The 19,987-nt window shown below is 37.4% G+C and overlaps 1 protein-coding gene across 9 annotated transcripts in view; it reads right to left on the reverse strand.

Moving 5' to 3' along the window:
- DGKI (diacylglycerol kinase iota) overlaps nucleotides 1–19,987 on the reverse strand; it is a 470,612-nt gene that overhangs the window by 89,320 nt on the left and 361,305 nt on the right. For all 9 annotated transcript variants that reach the window (XM_063708791.1, XM_055347199.2, XM_031013291.3 and 6 more), the window contains 3 exons: nucleotides 18,569–18,613; nucleotides 3,077–3,146; nucleotides 462–502 (listed from right to left, as the gene is read on the reverse strand). In XM_063708791.1, the coding sequence (XP_063564861.1) occupies nucleotides 462–502; nucleotides 3,077–3,146; nucleotides 18,569–18,613 (156 nt within the window). The remainder of the gene's footprint in view (nucleotides 1–461; nucleotides 503–3,076; nucleotides 3,147–18,568; nucleotides 18,614–19,987) is intronic.

Below are 19,987 nucleotides of genomic sequence, written 5' to 3' on the forward strand. Positions count from 1 at the left end.
TAGGAGAATTCAGATAATGGGAGGAATTCTTAACTTGGGCAAAACCATTTTTTTTTCTCATCACTGACCTCTAGGGATTGGCGAACTGAAACTAAGTAGTCTAGTTATACACTTGGGGCCTCAAACTTGCTAAACAGAAATGAGCTTAGAAAGACATGAAATTTGGCTAAAAAGGAGTAAAAATATCTTTGTGAATGAAAATTTGGAGTACAGGCTGGTGATAATGTCTACAAGTCAACTTATTTTCTGTACTCATTTGCAAGATCAAGCCACATCATCTTGAGTCCATAAATCATAAAACACGTGAAGACAAATGAAAGGTTCAAGCTTAAGTTATGAACACCATTCCAAAATTTGTGTCTCAGTGGTTTTCGTTAGAAAAATTTATGAGATTAGCTACCAATAAAGCACATTAACTTGGGAATTTTTCACTTTCACAAGCAGGCTGGAAAAAAACTTACCTGAGATCTGTCTATTCGATAAAAGCGATCAGCAGAAGTTGCTAGGGGAAAAAAAATGCAGATGGCATTCAGAATGTTCTGTAATCTGGCGCCAAATTTATAACCTTCTATTTGACTACGCTGGTCAAAACCCCTACATGGCAGTCATGCTAGTCTCCTGGCCAGTCCCTAAATCTATTAAGAAAACCTCAGCACTTCCATGCCTCTGCCACTGCTATTCTAAGGCTCGGAAAGCCCTTCCCTTTGCCTCGGCCATCTAAATCATACTTGTCTTTAAAGAACCAGCTCAAGTGCTTCTGCTTCTGTGAAACCTTTCTCAGTCCCAACCTCCCAACACCAGACAGAACCTACTGACCCTGCCTCCATGCACATTTACATTTTTTAAAACTTCTTATACAGACTATCTTCACAGATAACCATGAGACTAAGAGACCTGCCTCTTTAAAAATCTGTTTCATTTAATCTTTTATGCCTCCTGAAATTAGCACAGGATCTTAAAGAAAGTTAGGAATTGGTATGTATTTATTAAGTAAATAAAGCTAGAAAAAGCTACAGTTACGTAGACTTCTCAGTGAGGTGACTTCCCACTTTGGAAAATGGCTTGAAGATTCAGGCCAGAGACCACATGTGGTCTTAAATGAATCATTTCACTTTCAACCTGCATCCTTAGAGCCATGTCTGAAGGAAGCCAAAATAGCAAAAAAACTATTTAAGCATTCTCTGAAAGAGATTGAGAAATTTTGGGTTTCTAGAAATTATTTTAAATATTCCTAATATTAGAAAGAACTATCAGCTGCATTTTGGGAAGCTCAGGTGGGAGAAGTGCTTGAAGCCAGGAGTCTGAGACCAGCCTGGGCAACAAAGCAAGACTTCATCTCTACAAAAACAGTTTTTTTTAATTAGCTAGGGATAGTGGCGTGCCCCTGTGGTCCCAGCTACTTGGGAGGCTGAAGTGGGAGGATTGCCTGAGCCCAGGAGTTCAAGGCTGCGGTGAACCATGATCATGCCACTGCACTTCAGCCTGGGCAACAGAGTCAGACTCCTATCTCAAAAAAGAAAAAAAAAAAAAAAAAGCAAACCAAAAAGAATTATGTGCTTCTCACTTAAATCTATCTAACAAAGCCCAAATATTATAAATAGATTTTCTACAAAACAAACAGCACAAGAAAGAAAAACTCAAAATGCAAGCACTTATTTAAAATTCACAAACATTTAATGAGTAGCTTCTCTCCAAAGGCGACAGAACTAAGAAACCAGCCAATCATCACCCCTGCTGTCTAAAACCTAAGAATAGAATAAAATCTGCCTTGGAGAAATTCACTCTACTTTTTTCTTTTAAACCATGACTGCAATTACCTTTTAAAGGTTTTTTTTTAATAAAACTATGGAGTAAAACTACTACCTGGGCTAAGACTGTCAGCCACAATATTTGTAGTTTTATTTAAGACTTTAGATAGAACATAACAACATAAATATTTTCATAATTTTCTCAAATACAAGTTGTTCCTCTGCAAATTCAGGAATGACAAATAATTATGTTTCTCATTGCTATGGAATAAAGAAGCTGGAGGAAAGTTCTCAGAGGCAGCTGATGAGACATTAACAAAAACCTACATCATGATTTATGTGGGTTAGATCTCATATAGATACAAGTGCCCATCTTCATAACACTAGAAAAATATGCATATGGCATTCAAAGTGTTCTGTGATCTGGCACCAAAGTTATAACCTTCTCTTCCACTATGCCAGTTAAAACCCTTACATTGCAGTCATGCTAGGCTACTGGACAGTCCTTAAATCTTAATAGATCTCTGCTGCTGCCATCCCAATGCTTGCTCATACACTCACAAATCCTGTCATACTCATATTCACATTTATATCCTCTCAGATGCTCACCCAGATAAACAAAAAAGGGGTCTACAATGAAAATCATGTCTCCATATGAACAAAAGAGAGAATGGGTAGTAGATGCATTCGGTAGTATGTAAGCATGAATATACAGAGGTGAGAAGGTACTGCAATATGGGTAATTGGATAGAAATGTAGCATTAGGCAGCATCTAGGAGAGAGATATTTGAGATAAAAACGGACTCATTAAACAATCATAAGATAACTAACCTATTATGCATGCAATATATCATGCGGATCTGAGCAGATTTGAATGCAACTGAATTTTTCCACCTTTTTCCAGAAATGTATACATCATACCGCAATAATGGTCTCATAAAAATAATATGAATGTTCCATAAGATGCAAATAACATAGAAATTATATCCATCCTATGCATATAGAATCCAGCTACTGGTCTGAATTAATTTAAGGCAGGCAGTCAAGCTTTAAGAAAACAGGGCTGATGAAAGGAAAACATCGGCCTGAGCAACTTGATGCTGAGTTCAGCCAGAGTTAACCAAGCTGTGTTGAGGGAAATGACTTCAGGAAAGGACAGTGCAGTATCAGCAGGCCCACATTGTTCCGCATGCCAATACCAGCCACGTGGAGTCACATGAAGGCTTTCTGAATAATCTTTTGGAAAACTAGAGCCCACCCTATCAATGGATGCCTTGCTCTTCAACTTCCCCAACTCCCACAATATCCGCAAGAAATGCAGAACTCACCATCTAGGAAGCACCACCGAGGGGAGAGCCTCTGTGCTGAGAGAGCCCTGGGGAAGGAGGTTTCATGGTCCTGGAAAGAGACACACACATTCTAGTGGCTGCATTTCGATAACCTGATGGGCTTCCCTCACTCAGCATTCTGCCATCCTTTCCTACACAAAGCACTGATGAGAAGAGCAAATCACATTTTTTTTCTCTAGGAACACAAAGAAGGGCTCTTTTTTGAAATTCTTTCACATAGAACTTTTGAAAATGACTCCCTCATAAAATTACCAGGAGGTTTTCAATTATTCCATTAAATATTTTCAATTATTCCATTAAACATAAATAATCTAATTTAGGACATTTACTTCCTTATGGGAATTTCTTTCTTTCCCTTTGTGAAGCCAAGGAATGAGTGACAGCTGGCTGTCATTGACACATAGGTCTAAGGCACTGGCACAGAACGGGAATGAATCGAACGTTATCTACTGGCCACACGGGACATACGGTACGTGAGAAAAAGCAGCAGCCATCCATACACAGGGACTGTTCATCTACATGGAAACAAAGAAAATCAACCTCGCATATTGAGGTTATCTCTAACCTCAGCCTTCTCCACTGAACCTAATTACAGAGGAGTAGACAAGGAAGGAAAGTAGCGCCAGGTTAACTCATGACAAAATCACTCTGTCCAACACTCATCCAGACAGCAGCAATGTGCTCATTCACCTGAGCATTTTCTAGGCGTCTCATTTCTATGACCTCCCAATTTCCCCTCTCCTATTTAACATCAAGTCTGCCTGACATAACTACCATCATTCTTTCCTCTGGGTTCGGATAAAAATAATTCTCTTCTCTCCAAAGTCAATCACTTAATTTAGACTCTGGACTATCTTTCTTTCTCCTTTGAACTTTATTTCTGTAGCATTATTAAAATCCACTCATTAATTCTTCTGCTCTCAATAGTTCCCTCTCTTCCAAAATAAATTCCCCTCAGCTGATCTTGTTACATCTATTTTTTTAATTTTTATTTCATTTATATTTTATTTTTTGAGACAGGCTGTCTTCCAGGCTGTCTTCCAGGCTGGAGTGCAGTGGTGTGATCATGACTCACCATAGTCTCAGTTACCTGGGCTCAGGTGATCCTCCAGCCTCAGCCTCCTGAGTAGCTGAAACTGAAGCTGATATATCTTTTGATAATCTTCTTAAACTCTCCTTTCTTGCCCTTCCAAACTCCTGAAGCTTATGTTTATTATCTCCTGCTCCAAGTCTCACTTACACACCTCAGACATGCCCTCTAGAAGCTTGGCCTCTGACTTCCCAGCCTTCCAAAGCTGCCCTTCCAAGAGATTGCCAGGACTAGCTTGCTTCCCTGACTTACTACAATTCTCAGTTCCCAAACTTCGTTGAAGTCTCAGAAGCTTTTATTTCTTATAAATAATTAAGGCTACATCCACGAAACAGAAGAGAGAACTGGCAGATTGGAAACTGAAAGGATTTTCTCTTTCAGTTTCCAAACTTTTAAAAATTAAACATTTTCTCTACTAAGAGAAGCCTGCCAGTGATAACTGGGGAGGGAGGAGAGCACCTTCTAGTTTACAACATGTGATTTGGAGCATTCTAGCCCTGGTTTGCAGTGGAATTGAAATCACTGACAGAAATGGGACAAATGAGGGAGGCCAGGTCTCTGTGGGGAAGACACTGGGAGTCTGGCCCTTAACAGGGATTTGAAATGTTCAAATGTAGGGAGCAGCACTGGGGTGCGGCTGTGCAGGCAGCAACAAAGACTTGGCAGCTGAAGCCGCAGGTGTGGATGATCTTGTGTGTACAGAGGGGACAGGAGAAGAAAACAGGAATAACACAGAAGAAGTAATAAGGACCCAATCAGAGGTTGTACTGACTTTCTTGGGAGTTAATCAACACTCCCTGCTGCCCTACTTGATCCTCAAATAAAGCCTGGGCTTAAATCACTTGTTCTCAAAGTGTGCATCAGCTAGAAACTTGTCAGAAACACAAATTTCCAGGGCCCATCCCAGGTCTACAGAAGCACTATGGGTGGAACCCAGCAATATGTTTTAACAAGCCTTTCAGATAGGTCTGAGGATGTATGTGAAAGAACCTAAAGTTACCGAACAAAAGGATGCATCTTAGTAAACTAGAAACCTGGAGTGTATGGAGTTTTACTCTAAATGAATTCTGTGAATTAAATAATTGATAGAGGAAAAACTGGTCTCATTCAGGAATGCTACCAAAATCTATATTTATAAATATAAAATATGTATATCATTTATATTTATAAATATATCCATATAGCTATGGATACAGAGATACTATATAATATATAGAGAAAAAATCTATGTTACATATAGTCTCTCTCTTGCTCTCTATACGTATATATGTATATATACATTATATTATATATGTATATACATATGTATATACATATATATTATATACACACTATATATGTATATATGTTATATACACACATATATGTTAAATACACACATATAATATATATACACATATATATGTGTATATACATATATAAACACATATATTATGTTATATATACATATATATTATATATACACATGTATATATAATATATAATATATATACACGTGTATATATTTTCCTCTTTTTTGAACTGGATTTTCATCCTGATTGTTGAGCTAAGTGAAATCTTGACATGTGCTTAGTAACTATTTATATGAGAATTATGTGTAACATTTTGAGAATTATATTTTGACACGTGTGACAACTTGTTTTAAAGGAACTTAAGGTACTTAATGCATTTTTGAAAAACAGATAAAGCTACTGACATCTCTCAGTTGGGTGAGAAATGTAATTATAGAACAAGAAATTTGGAAGTGATTCAAAATATTTAGTGGCAACTATGAAAGCTAATAAATAAAGAGATTAAACAGAAACAGGATTATCTTCTCTATGAATAAAGGGGCTAAAACATCAAGGACACTTTCTGCATTTTGATGTTGAATATGCTGCAGAGGACACAATAAAAAAAATCCTAATTTCTGTATGTAAAAATCAATGGAAAGAATACAGGAATGCTTGATTTATCGTTTTAAAAACCTAAGGATCCATCACACTATCTCTAGGCTATTCTAATTACAGAAAATTGGATGTTATTTAGTCTAGGTTAGTAAAATCTAGATTGAGGCACTGCCTCAGCAACATGACTACCACAGGTTGGTAAGGAAATATAGATGGTATATATCTTTTTATGTGCAGGTGGCTGTGTGTCTGGAGAGTTTTATGCCCATGCCTGACTTTTTAAATGTAGTTTGCTTTTGTTCACTTATTTACTCTACATTTTGATCCATGGATGGAAATTGCAAAAATGTTTGATCTACAGAAACATCTGATATAACTCAATGTTCTTAAAGAGGTTTTGTCTAAAGATAACATTACAATTTTGTTTGGTGAAAACACATTGGTCGCCATAAAGCTCTTTAAAATACTTAAATGGGTCCTCAAATAGGTTCAACAATTCTTGAACTCTCCAAAATTGTATGCTAGATTTGGTATGTCTATGTGTATGTTCATTTTCCTGGACAGAAAAACCACTGCTTTCTAGATTATCAAAGTGATCTGAGATTTCCAAGATGCTAAAAAAGCTATTAATTTAAAGAATCAAAAATTTATGTCACAGAGAATTCAACAAAATAAGAAGATTCTGATCGGTAAAATGCCTTATGAGAATAGGAATCACCAATGCAAAGTTACTGGTAATTGCAATACCAAAACAACAAACAACAAAAGCTCTCTGAGCTTGTGGCTATTCTCCTAGGAGCAGACTGAAACTAGGTCAATTTTTACATGGAAAGACTCAACTTTTTGCTTATTTCCATCCATAGTCTCTCCCAAGTGTTTGTTTTCAGTGCCTTAAGTTCTTCTACTTATGTTCATTTTTATAAACAAAGGGAAAAAATGTATTTATATTTACCATTGTATGGTATTAATAATTGAAGTTAAACAATACATCATTACTTAAAGGCACAGGAATCTGATTTTAACAATTGGATACTTTCCTGGTGACCTGAAGATTAAACTGCAATTTTGGGAGTTGTTAGAAAAGCAAAAGTAGAGTTCTAACTTCTCTGAAATGCTTCCCTGAAATAGATTTGCATCCTCTTCCAACTTTTGTGAAGCTCTTCCCACCTTGTTCATTTAAGAAAAAGTGAGTTCTTAAAGAAACAGCTACTCACATAATAGGTCCTACGTTAAAAGTCATTTGAATTCCAATGAAAAACTGTAATTACTATCTGGGCAGATTCATAATGCAACTAAACTACTTATTTAAAAATTCTACATATATAAAATGTACAAAAGCTTCAAGTCTCAAAAAAAAATTGCCCTTGAATCTATTCCATGTACATATCTAAGCAGATGAAAATGCTTCATCTACATCGGGACACTAAAAATTGGAGATTTTTTGAAGTCAATGTTAAAATGATGTTCCAACATAGCAGATTGACAATATGCAAAATATACCCACAAAATATGCCAGTAATCGGTAAAACAAGAAACAAGAAAATCCAGGTACGAAGCATAAATGGGTGCTGAAAACATATCTCAAAGATCCAAGACAGAATAGGAGGTGAAGAGCAGGCTAGGGACAGAAAAGTTGGTGGTGGTTGAAGTGGCGGTGGTGGATGCTGGATTTCACTTGAGTTGAAAAACAGAGCAAAAAGATAGTGAGAAAGTCTGCTTCGCAAAACTGAAATTTTTGTAGGATGTGATCATCATTATCACAGACAAGCTAAGAATTGAGATGCCAAAAAATGTTCCTGTCCTTGAGGTGTTAAAATATCGTAGGGGAGACAGATCTGATGAATGAGATGGAAAAACAAGGCGAGAGATTGTATGGGATCCAGCCCCAATTAAGCAGCAAGCCCAGAGGCGGCGGAAGGCTGATGGGAAGCGCACCAGCTTTGAGAGGCACGACAATCCTGGCGCCCTACCCGCTACTCGCTGTGAGGGTTTAGGATAGTTTTTTATCCAGTTCCTTGAATACCTCATTTTAAAATGGCTACAATAATATCTATCATAAAGGGTTCTTTTGAGGAATTAATGACACATAAAATGCTTAACCCATTTGCTGAAACATGTTTATGTGCAGATATAATTATCCGAGAGATAATTATATCTCATGCTAGGCAGCTGAGACATTATTTTACCTAAAACAATTCTGCCCCTAGTCACATGAGGGTCTCATGGGACACAGGCCACATTTCAGACCAGATCATTTAGATGGTGCTACCCCAACACAACACTATTTATCCATAAATACATTTGCACTCAGATTCTGAGTTTTGGAGAAAACAAAGAAATAGGGCAAATTTGTATGAGTGAACACAAAACAGAGTGGCTTTAAACAAAGGCTGAAATCGTGCCATTTGTTGGTTTGGTGCTTATAGGGCTTGTCTTAATCGGCAATCCAGTGCCTCTGTTCACAACATTAGATGTTACATAATTGTCTTAAATACAGGATATTGTCTTCAAGGCTGAATGTCTTCTATCACCAACAGGCATACATTTCGGAACATTTTATTTTACTGATGTCTCCCTTCCCCATTCAATAGTAACTGCCTACTTGCTATTTCCTTAGTTTCACCAAAATTAACTTGTCACTTGCTAATTTGTCAGTTGTCACAAAACTATACATTATTCTTTTTCCTGTGATACAATTGTGATCGACCTTTTTAATGTGTATTTATTAAAGCCAATGAAATGCAAGGCATGTGATGGAAGGTCACAAAAAACGAAGCATGGACCACGTCGTTAAAGGGTGGCCACTACACTAGGAACCAGTCTAGGTGCTCTGCATGCTTCTTTCTGGCTCCAATTCTTGGAGTTACTGTAAGTCTGATTTACCAAGTTTCAAATTCTTTTCCCAAGGGATGACTATTTTAATTATGATTTCAATTTATTTCCTGGCTACTGCCAACAGCCACCAATTTTGGAAAAAGGATTTTGAGCCAGCTGCCAAAAGAATCAGAGCTTGGTAATTAAAAAAAAAAAAAATAGAAGACAGCAGAAGAAATTCATTGTTGGCAAAGCAAATGGAAGGCTCAATTCACATTTAAGAAAGCCCTTTCCTTTCAAAGTCTCAAATTTGGGGCTAAAAACCTTTGTTCTGGAGCAGTAGTTTTCAAATAGTCCTGGTGCTGATGTACGGCCAAGAAGTGCCAGTAGATACAATCCTGAGTCATCCAACCCAGTTACATAGAGGCCAGCTGTCACCATGTCAAGTAGAACAGGTAGCTCTTGACTCTGGCTCTCCTTCATTCCTTCCTACTCTTAGTCTTCCACCTACAGCTTCTGCCCTGACTCATCTCCACTGTCTGGCAGTGAAGGATAAGAAACACTAATCTGGACAAGCTGTCAAAAAATCACTGAACCACATTTTGGTGATGGTAATTTTCCTTTTTTTTTTTCTTTTTACGGTATGCTCATTTTTTGCTTCTGAGAATTTCCCATAAACATGGCTGTACTTCTGTACTAATGGTGGCTATAGATTAAATAAAGCTTAGACTATTCCATTTTTTATTTCATCTACTGAATAATTTATACTTGATAAAATTTCACTCAGCCATATATGTTACTGTCAGAATTCACAATTGGAGTGTTCAAGTCTCACATAGTCATCTCCCTTAGTTTTAGGGTTACCTGGACACTGCCACAGTGATAATTTAGAAATATTAGGCTACAGTCTCAATAATAGCTTAATTTTAACCCATACTCTTCTATGCATGTGCAGGCTTTTTTCGTTTTGTTATTAAGAAGGCTGCATAATCTAGCTCCTACCTACCTCTCCTGCAATCCACCCCACTATTCTTCCTGAACCTCTTCTCCTGCATGTAAGAGCTGGCCACAATAAAGAACTGCCGTGGTGAGAATTTCAGTAAACTACCCAGAAGCCCCAAGCTATTCAGTGGTGGAGAGTACAGACTTCTTTTACTTCAGAGCTCATGACCTTATGCACAGGGTTTTACAGCTTCTAGAGGAATTATGATTTCAGGTTTTGAAGGAAGAGTGAGGTTTGGTATAGATCAAGTTTGAGAGCTCAGAATTTTCTAGACTCAGCTCAAACAAAAGCAGGAAGAAAGCAAACCTAGAATGATCTAAATGGCTATGAAGACCTCCTTCTACTCTAGTCAAGGATCTTACACAGATGTCAAACTAAGCTTCCTGTTTCTTACCAGACAGTTTGCTCCTGGTAGCTCAGAGTTCCTGCCCCCACACATTCTTCAGTCTTGCTGTCTTCCCACTTCCCACCACTGCGTTCCCTGCTGCCTAAGAATTCCACAGAAATATGGTAATCAATGGGAATGGTAGGCAACCCCAACCCAGACACAGGAACTGAGACTACAACCACGTGAAGAAAAATCCAATTACAGATTTTGGGTAACTTTGCTGTATGCATTATGTAACTTATAATCTTCACACAAATATAGCCAATCTTAATATGTTTTTAGCATGTTGCATGGTTTTCATTTCTGTTATGATTTTATTTTTGAAGTACCATAAAGTTTATTGGAATTTTGCAAACATTGGCAACAATACTACACAACCTAAAAATGCCATCCATAGAAACAGTATTAAATATATACCATGGAATAGAGTGATAATTTTTAAAGACTGAATTAGAGTTTCACCTATTAGCAAGATGAATTTCCATGGTACATTACCGTTAAAAATAAATTGTGGTATAATACGTATAGTGTCCACATGCAAACTGTAAACACATTTTTATTTTTAGTATAATTTTTATTTTTTTTGAGACAGGGTCTCACCCTGTCACCCAGGTGGGAGTGCAGCGGTGCAATCTCAGCTCACTGCAACCTCTGCCTCCTGGACTCAAACAATCCTCCCACCTCAGCTGCCCAAGTAGCTGGGACTACAGGCACATGCTACAGCGCCCGGCTAATTTTGGGGTTGTTTTTTTGTACAGACAGGGTTTCACCATGTTACCCAGACTGGTCTCAAACTGCTGGGCTCAAGCGATCTGCCCATGATGGCCTCCCAAAGTGCTGAGATCACAGGCATGAGCCACTGCGCCCAGCTACATTTGTATTTTTAAGCAACAATCCCCACATATGTATTCATGTATGTCTATGTGCGTAACTTTGTATAAATGTGGGAAAACAAAAATGTGCACCATAAAGGTCTACATTGGGTGGAGAGTTAAAAACCAAACAGAAGTCTAGAATTACGTACAATATCAAAACTAAGGTAAACCAAGATCATAAAACCTGGCAGATTGCAGAACACACATAGCTTATAAAAGTCAAGAGATATACCATGAGGACCTTGATATCAGAGAGAAATGCATATTATATGGGTTAAAAATGGAGCAGGAATAAAGAGAAGCAGAATATCAGACAGGAATTCACAATTTACCACGATAGTCCATAAACTTTTTATGCTCGCACATTCTTAACCTACCATGACCACACAGATGAATAGGTTCTTCCGTACGCAGGGTACAAATAATTCCTGCATCACGTCTATCTATACACCTTTCTCTTGTACTTCAAAAAATAATAATAATTGGAGTGTAAGTGAGTGATAGTGATGTTAATAGACAGGTATTACTGAATTTTCTCTAATTCGTGTTTAAAGTAACTCTCATTACTAATCCACACAGCTCACATCAGGTAAACACTTTCTCTGTTCTCAGAGGGTCTGGAAGACTGGTAGAGTGGGTAGCCCTGGCATTAAGGATTCCTTGATTCAGGGGCAACCTCTGGTCTCTGCAGAAGGGTGAAAAGCAGTGCAATGTGGACCATGAATTAGACTTGGAAGGAAATAGGAAGTAAGAAAAACAAATGGCTCCTGGAAAGGGGGTGAATATTGGTTCCAGGATAGACCTTAGCTTCATGGAAGCTCTAGGTTGTACCTGGCGATGTTCTCATCACTACACAAGAACACAAAATGGTCAGAGTATGTTTGATTTGTGAATGCTGCACATTAAATAAATGTACAGTGACCTATTTTCCAATAGAGAGAAAAAATACGATCTTAAAAATATGCGTCTTTCAAAAGCATCTGACAGTAGATACTGAAGCAATAGGATTGTATGAATGCAGCTATATTTCCCTGAGCTGTGTCTCTAACCATCATATCCAAAGCTTTCAATGGTAATTTAGGGCCTCTAGTCTCCCCAGTCCTCTCAAATTGCATGATCAAATCAATGATTCATCAAAGAGATAAGATACTTGACTTGCCCATTTTGGATCTGTTACTTTTCTTCATATAAATGGTGTGATTTAGACGAATGCAACTGTCATTGCTCTGTAATGTAGGCCAAATGACATAACCTTAGATACTCCTTTCTATTTTAAATATAATAATCTTCTAAAATTACATGCTCTTTAAATGAATAATATTAGCAAAAACTGCTCATTTCAAAAATCCCTGATATGTGAATCTTCTCTTATGATATATATTAATGGAAAATATGTTTCTTGTGCTAAAAATATAGGCACATCCACAAATGCAAAACTGACATTCCTCATATATATATATTTCTGAAAGCCAACTGGCATAAATTATATAAAATTGATGAGAAAATCATCTGAACCACTATTTGGCATGCATATGCCAAAGTTACCCTTAATTTACATGCAACTGCTCATAGCTGATGCACACATAATTTAATGAAGGCACAGCAGCCCCATCACACACTAGTAAGTTTTCCAATTAAGCAATATTCACCTAGTGTTGAACTATGCCTTCAATGTGAATGAAATTCTTTTTCTTTCATAAAATTGAGAAAAGACATAAACAGAAACAAAACAAAAGTTCTATGGCTTGGGAATCCCTGCCTCATTTAATAATGGCCAATCAATAATCACCTAACTTTTAAATTTCTCTCATTACCCATTCAAAATTCTCATCTGTCTGCCCCAACATCTCCCATATACAAGCCATCTATCCATTTTTTTAACATAATGTTGCATACAAATAGGTATGTATGTGTCTCTGTCTAACTACAGCCCCAAATAGGCTTGCTACTATTTATTTTAATATCTTAAAACCCCTTCATCTCGAACCTACTTTACCACTCATGACTCCTACAGTGGAGGAATACAGAAATGGCATAGCCATTCTTCAACCCAGATTTCGAAGATGAAGAAACAGTGACAGTGGGGTAGAAGATAGAAATAAGCAATATTCTAACATTTTCAAGAGTCCCTTTGTGTGAGAAAGTTCTCCATTAGCAATAATGACAACTCCAGTACTGTCTTCACTCGTAACAGACAACAGACCTGACCCTAGGCAAGTCTTATTTAATTCCTCATTTAACCCATTTCTGACAGCTTTAATCTAGTCCAAAGGAATGGCATTCTCCAGAGTTTCTAGCTGGTACTGTCCTTCTCTCTCAGACAAGATAAATCAATTCCCAGGAAGACTCTCTAAACTTTGTTCCACTCCATCTATTGAAGGACTCTTCTAGACTCCAGAAAACAAATGGAGGAGGAAGAGATTTCAGAGAAAGGAGAGAGATGAATAAGGACAGCCAGAATAAAGAGAAAGGGGATGAATGAAATATTTATAGGAAAATGCTGTTTGCCTAGAACTAGACACAATTTTAATGGAATACAACACAAGCTGGTCCTCCAGAAGAGTAGGCATGTAGGAACAAAGGACATCAGAGGAGGAACAAGTCATGTAGACTCCGATCTGACCAAGAGGTTGTTTTTTTTTTCTTATGAAAGTGAAAGACATCTGTACCACCCTGAAGAATGAAAAGGCTTTTCAATAATGTTTTCTCTATTTTTAAATATTCCAACCATTCTGGTACTATTTTTAAGTGAATTAATTCTTAGAGAAAGTAATCACCTGGTTGCATCTATTTTTGCACCTACAGGTGAATCCTATGGTATGCACTAAAATCTCAAGTTATAATTCCTACCATTTAATGCCCCATAAAGCATCACCCTGGGGAAATGGGGAAACCCAGGGTGTCTACAAAAAAACCCCTCTAATTGCTCCTAGTTCTCTCTTTACTCTACCCTACTACATCTATAAATGCCTCCTTCTGTTCTCCATCCCTACTTTTTCTTTTGTTCCTCTTCTCTCTTTCTCCTTTCCATTTCCTCGTCTAGGTCTTATACCTATCTGGGGTTCTCATTTATGTACTGAGAACCGTCAGAGTGACTCAGGGTTCCTCAAGCTCTACACTATTGACATTTGGGGCTGGATAATTCTTCATGGTGGGAAGCTTCTCTGTGCACGATAAGATGTTTAACAGCATCCTTGGCCTTTATCCAACAGATTTCAAAGTCTTCAGACCTTGCCAAATGTCCCCTACAGGGAGCAAATTCTTCCCAGCTGGAAATCACTAGAATGGCACATCTGCCTCTATTCCTTAGTACCTTTGTGATTTGGGGTTAAGAAGGGATATCATGATTTCGAGGGAGGAAGCAGAGAAGGAATTATCTCAAAGTAGGTGGCCTCAGAAAGGACCCTTATCAAATAAGCAGGTAGAGTCCAATTCTTATGTTAATTCTTGTTCATTTGGCAACCTCGAGAATATCCTAAATCTGCAAGTGCAATGCATTTTGCTTGTAAAACATATTAGTTACAGGTTACATCGATGCTATTAGGATGGAGGGGCCTTTGAATTTTGACCTCAGAGATGGTGTAGGCAGGAATTTTCAATAGGCTATAAATATCTGACACATTCTTGTATAACCCATAATACCTTGTTAGGTTAACATGAGGTGTCATTTTTGAGCTTCAGTGCTTTGTTGGCAATTCACTATGCATTTGGAAAAGGAAGAAACCAAAGCAATGAAATGCTTAAGTGGCGAGAAACTGCCATATGGCTCACTAATAAGGTGTCTTGGGCACGTGTACACCTGTCTAAATGCTGCTTTTCTCTTGAGATTTTTCTGGTCTTAGAAAACAGTCAGCTAAAATCCTAGCTGCAAATTAGTGAGCTGACAGGAATTTCTCAAGTTTTCAAACATACTGGTATTAATTTATTCTCTTCACAGTTAATCCTCCAAGCATATTTAATGTCATCTCATAGACAAGAAACTTCATTAACAGGCATTTAAGGCATTTCATCGTTCATGTTTCTTTTTCACCTATAACACTCCTTACTCCCACCGGGACAAACTAGGGAATTCTGACGTAATCAGATTCTGCACTAAGAAATGAAAGATTTAGTACTAAATTTCCTGCCAGTCACTTTCTACATAAAAATTAATAGCACCTATATCCCATGTGTTTTATAATACACACACCTAGAAAAAAATACAGAAATCAATCCATATCTTTTCAGCCTCTCAATGGCATTTGACACTGTCCATTACTCCTTCCTCTCTGAAATACATTTCACTCTTGGCTTTCATGATACCACCTTCTCCTTGATTTCCAGCTTCCCTGCTGCTTATCTCAGTTTCCATGATTCTTCTTGACCAGTTGCTGTCTTGAACCTGCACTCTTCTTGACTCATGAATAAACATAGATAGAACATTGGGCCCTCCTCTTTAACTGAACTCCTCCCTAAGTGATCTCCTCTGGCCTTGTAGTTTTAAGCACCATTCATCCATTTGCTGATGACTCCAAAATTTCTATCTCTGGGCCTGAATTTTTTAATGAGGTTTAATATTCGTATACCCAACTGCCTACTCACCAACCCCCTTGGATCTAACAGGCATATCAAAACTAATACGGCTAACACAGAACTCTATTTCCTATGCCTCCAACTCATTCCTCCTTTGATGATCTTGGCCAAACATGAAAGTTTATCTCTCCCAGCTTTGTGCTTCAACCAGCTCTCCTTGCCCTGCTCAGGAAATTCCTCATTAGCTTCTCCCTGTGCTCTGGCCACGTTAATTCTAACACAGTCTCTTTTTCTTTCCTGTTTAATGAGCAAATTCTGGGCTTCTTGGATCTTTTTTGTTCCAACCATTCCTTCATGCTCAAAGGCCCCTGATTTTTATCACTCTTCTCGCTCCTTCATTGTCCTAAGGAAGGATATGGGAAAAGGTGACACCCCTGACACTCATCCCTGATCACTGCATTCGTTATCCTAGATGTTCAGCACACAAAACCTTTTGATGTGGCATTTATAATGCAGCAGTTTTGACACCAAGATTTGACTTGACTGTAAGTAAACAAAATAATGCAGCAATATTTTGACATAGAAAAATATCATTAATCCTTCTGAGTGTTATTACCAAACAATACATGCAATACATAACTCACTCATATTGTAGTATCTTATCCATCCGTTGATCTCCATGAATAGTTACAGATAGGGCATAAAAAAATATGGTACAAAATACCCACAATTTTAACTCTCACACCAAAAATGACTACATCATATAAGCCAGGAATAATAAATAAAAGTAATTTCATAAACCTAGCTAGGATAAATCTAACATATTTTGATAAAGTTTTAAAGGTTCAAAATGTCCAAGAGGAAAAAGTATAAACTCTTAAAGACAATATCCTCATAGTCTTATAACTACTATTGCCAATTGTTAGAGATCAGCTCTTTCCTTTAAAAGCACTATGCTTTTTTTATTTTAATTTTTATTTTAAGTTCTTGGGTACATGTGCAGGATATGCAGGTTTGTTACATAGGTAAACATGTGCCATGGTGGTTTGCTGCACCCATCAACCCATACCCTAGGTATTAAAACCAGCATGTATTAGCTATTATTCCTAATGCTCTCCTTCCTCCCACCCTTACAACAGGCCCTAGTGTGTGTTGTTCCCCTCTCTGTGTCTATGTGTTCTCATTGTTTAGCTACCACTTGTAAGTGACAACATGTGGTGTTTGGTTGTCTGTTCTTGCATAAGTTTGCTGAGGATAATGGCTTCCAGCTCCATCCATGTCAGTGCAAAGAACGTGATCTCATTCCTTTTTATGGCTGCATAGTATTCCATGGTATATATGATGTACCACATTTTCTTTATCCAGTCTGTCGTTGACAGGCATTTGGGTTGATTCCATGTCTTTGCTATTGTGAAAGCACTATGCTTTTTAAAATAAAATTTACACCAAGATAGTGGCTCCGGGTAAATATGCAAATAGTCACTCTGATGAAAGTTGTGCTCTATTTAAAAAATTAGGTGGAAATTTGTCTTCTAGTGTTTGGTAAAAACAGTCTAGAAGAAGTTCATTTTGTTTTGTTTTTAATGTAAACATATCCTAAGTGACTTTTCTTCCTTTCAAGGCCAGACAGATGGAAGAAAGAACTCTGGAAGTGTGGGATACGTTGTTTGAGAAATAAATACACAAATAAGAACACAAAGGCCATTCCTGTCATTAAGGCTGAAGATATGCTGCTTCAGCCAAGGGCAGAGGGTGTCATTGGTAGGGGGAATACCTAGAAGGCTACAAGGTATAGGTTTTTCTTTAAATTATTGTGTTTTCTATTTATGTTAAAGGATGTTAAATTGGAAATTTCATGCATGGGAAAATAGACACAAAAATCCAAAGTGAAGTGCTAAACCAGGATTTTCACATTTATAAATTTAGGCATAGTTATATTTCTCCCCACATGGAAGTATGAAGGGTTTGAAGAGATTTATTTGGAGAGAATTGCTGGCATGCTGTGATTCCCACATACCTTTCCTCTTAACAGGGCAGGGTAAGGAGCCTTCAGATAAAAGGGCTTTAATGAGACCAGTCAAAGAGCTTTGTTTGGGCTCCTTGTAGTCGGGAGTAATACTGTGTACTAGGATCTACATCATGTCTGAGAAATCTAATGCATAAGAGGATGGCTGAAGAGATCTGTGCATCACAAGTGGGATGAGGAAGTTGGAAAGAAACTGCACGCCCAAAGTCTGCTGGGATAAAGAATAACTGAGTGTTCTCCTACAGACTTTATATGGGCCATAGAGAGAGGCAGACTGGGTTTATTAGATTGTCCAAAAGACCCAGGATGAGCCACTCAGATTACATTTTAAAACTGTTGCTTGATGGTTGTAGGAAGCATGCAATTCTCTTTTTCAGGAGATGATGGAAAAAAACATAGTCCTGGTTGCTAATGGCAGTCATCTTGGACCACAAAGTCATCTAGCCCAGAGGTAAAATTGACAGGAAGAGGAGAACAAAGTAGAAGGACCAGCAGGAAAGTGGAGTGTGAGCCATGACCAAATGGGATGAGAAATCCACCTTGATCTGGACTTTTTGCTTATGTGAACCAAGAGACCCTTTCCCTGCTAAGCTAGTTTCAGCTGAGTTTTCTGGTATTTGTTACTGAAAGCACTCAATTTTATAATCTTTTCTAAATGATCTAGGAGAAAACCCACAGTCTAAATTTGTGCTAGACTAGGGTGGTCCAAAATCAGGAAAATGCAAAAGAATCAGAATACCATTTTCACTAGGTTCTTAGAATGAACTCTATCCCTAGGGAAGATGTGAACTCTAAATCAAAATGAGACATTAATTGAAAGATGGACTTCATTTGGCCAGAAGGTAAGAAACAAGGAGAGTCAATTATTTGTTACCTGGTAATGAACTCTCTGGGAGCCAGAAGAAACTGACTGTAGGTCCTAATGAGAAAATGAAAAAAAAAATCCATACCTTAAAATTAGTTTGAACAAGCTGCCCCACAACTCGATCTCAACTGAACTCCCAATTTAATATTACTATGCTCATCTGGAAAGTGTCTAACACACCCAAATTCATAAAGGTTAAATAAAGAAGGTAATGCCAGAAATAATAAAAGCAAACCAAGCTGGACCGAGAGAAGGTCATTAAGCTGTTGAAACCTATAAGTCCTACATAGTGTTCAGAGGTAAGTGTTATATTATTATTTCAATCTCCTATAGAGGAGACCAGAAGTAAAAGACAGGCAATTTTGCTCTGATAAATGGGGATTATATTTAATGTGCATATAAACTTTTGACTTGTGAAGAAGGCTTTGGAAATCCCTTTAAACACTTAGAAAGCTTTTCTTTACCTTAGACCAGATACATACTGTCATGGTAACTGTTTATACTGATAAGTCGCTTAGCAAATAGGGGTTCTCATAGACTACAAAGAGAAAATCACCAACCACCTCCACATTATCACAAAGTGCAAATTAACAGGGTTGAAATTAATGAGGTTTTACTGGCAGATTGTGAAAGCCTGACTCCTTTCATAAAGTTTTATAACGAACTTGTCACCATTGTCATGCCTCCTAGGCTTCCTTGCTAATGAGTGTAGTGATTCTATTTACAGATGTCAGCAATCCTGGGTACCTTTGTCCTTACACCTGTTTCCCACAGGGTTTCATCACATTACTTTCCATCAGTTTTAAAAATTTTTCCTCTTTATTTGTTGAGTTGCCTCTTTTTTAAAAATCCTACTTTTAGTTGAATATTGGTGCATTAAGCATGCTATTAAGTTAGTTAAGTTGGTTTTTAACAAAGTCAATTCATCAATCATGTATTAATATTATTCTACTGTGAAGTCTTGTTAACAAAGCTCTACATGTGTTAATTTTTTAAAAAGGTAAAAAGGTTTGGTACCAATTATGATTCCTTTTTTTCATTACAGGTTTCTGGAGTGAGATTCCACAGCAAAATACAAACATTATTTTGGGAAATGAGATACTAGAAGTTTGGGAACATGTTAATAGAATTGGACCTGAGTCACTAAAAATTCACGTATTTTAACGTGTTTAAGCAGCTATCCTCAGTCAAAATAGCTTAATGAAGCCGTAAGTGTAAAATTTGTTGACCATCTTTCTCTCATCCATATCAGTATTCAATATTTGTCATCTATTTCTCAAAATCAGTAATTTTTCACATCACTATGTGCCTCCCCCCTGAATTTATTTCTACCAAGAGAAACAGAATCAAATATTCAGGGTGAAGTGGTTACAACTCAGAGGGATTTTAAACAGTATGTATCTACTTTATTTACAATATTTACCTATG

Source organism: Gorilla gorilla, chromosome 6 (genome assembly GCF_029281585.2).
Source record: "Gorilla gorilla gorilla isolate KB3781 chromosome 6, NHGRI_mGorGor1-v2.1_pri, whole genome shotgun sequence".
NCBI classification, from domain to species: Eukaryota; Metazoa; Chordata; class Mammalia; order Primates; family Hominidae; genus Gorilla; species Gorilla gorilla.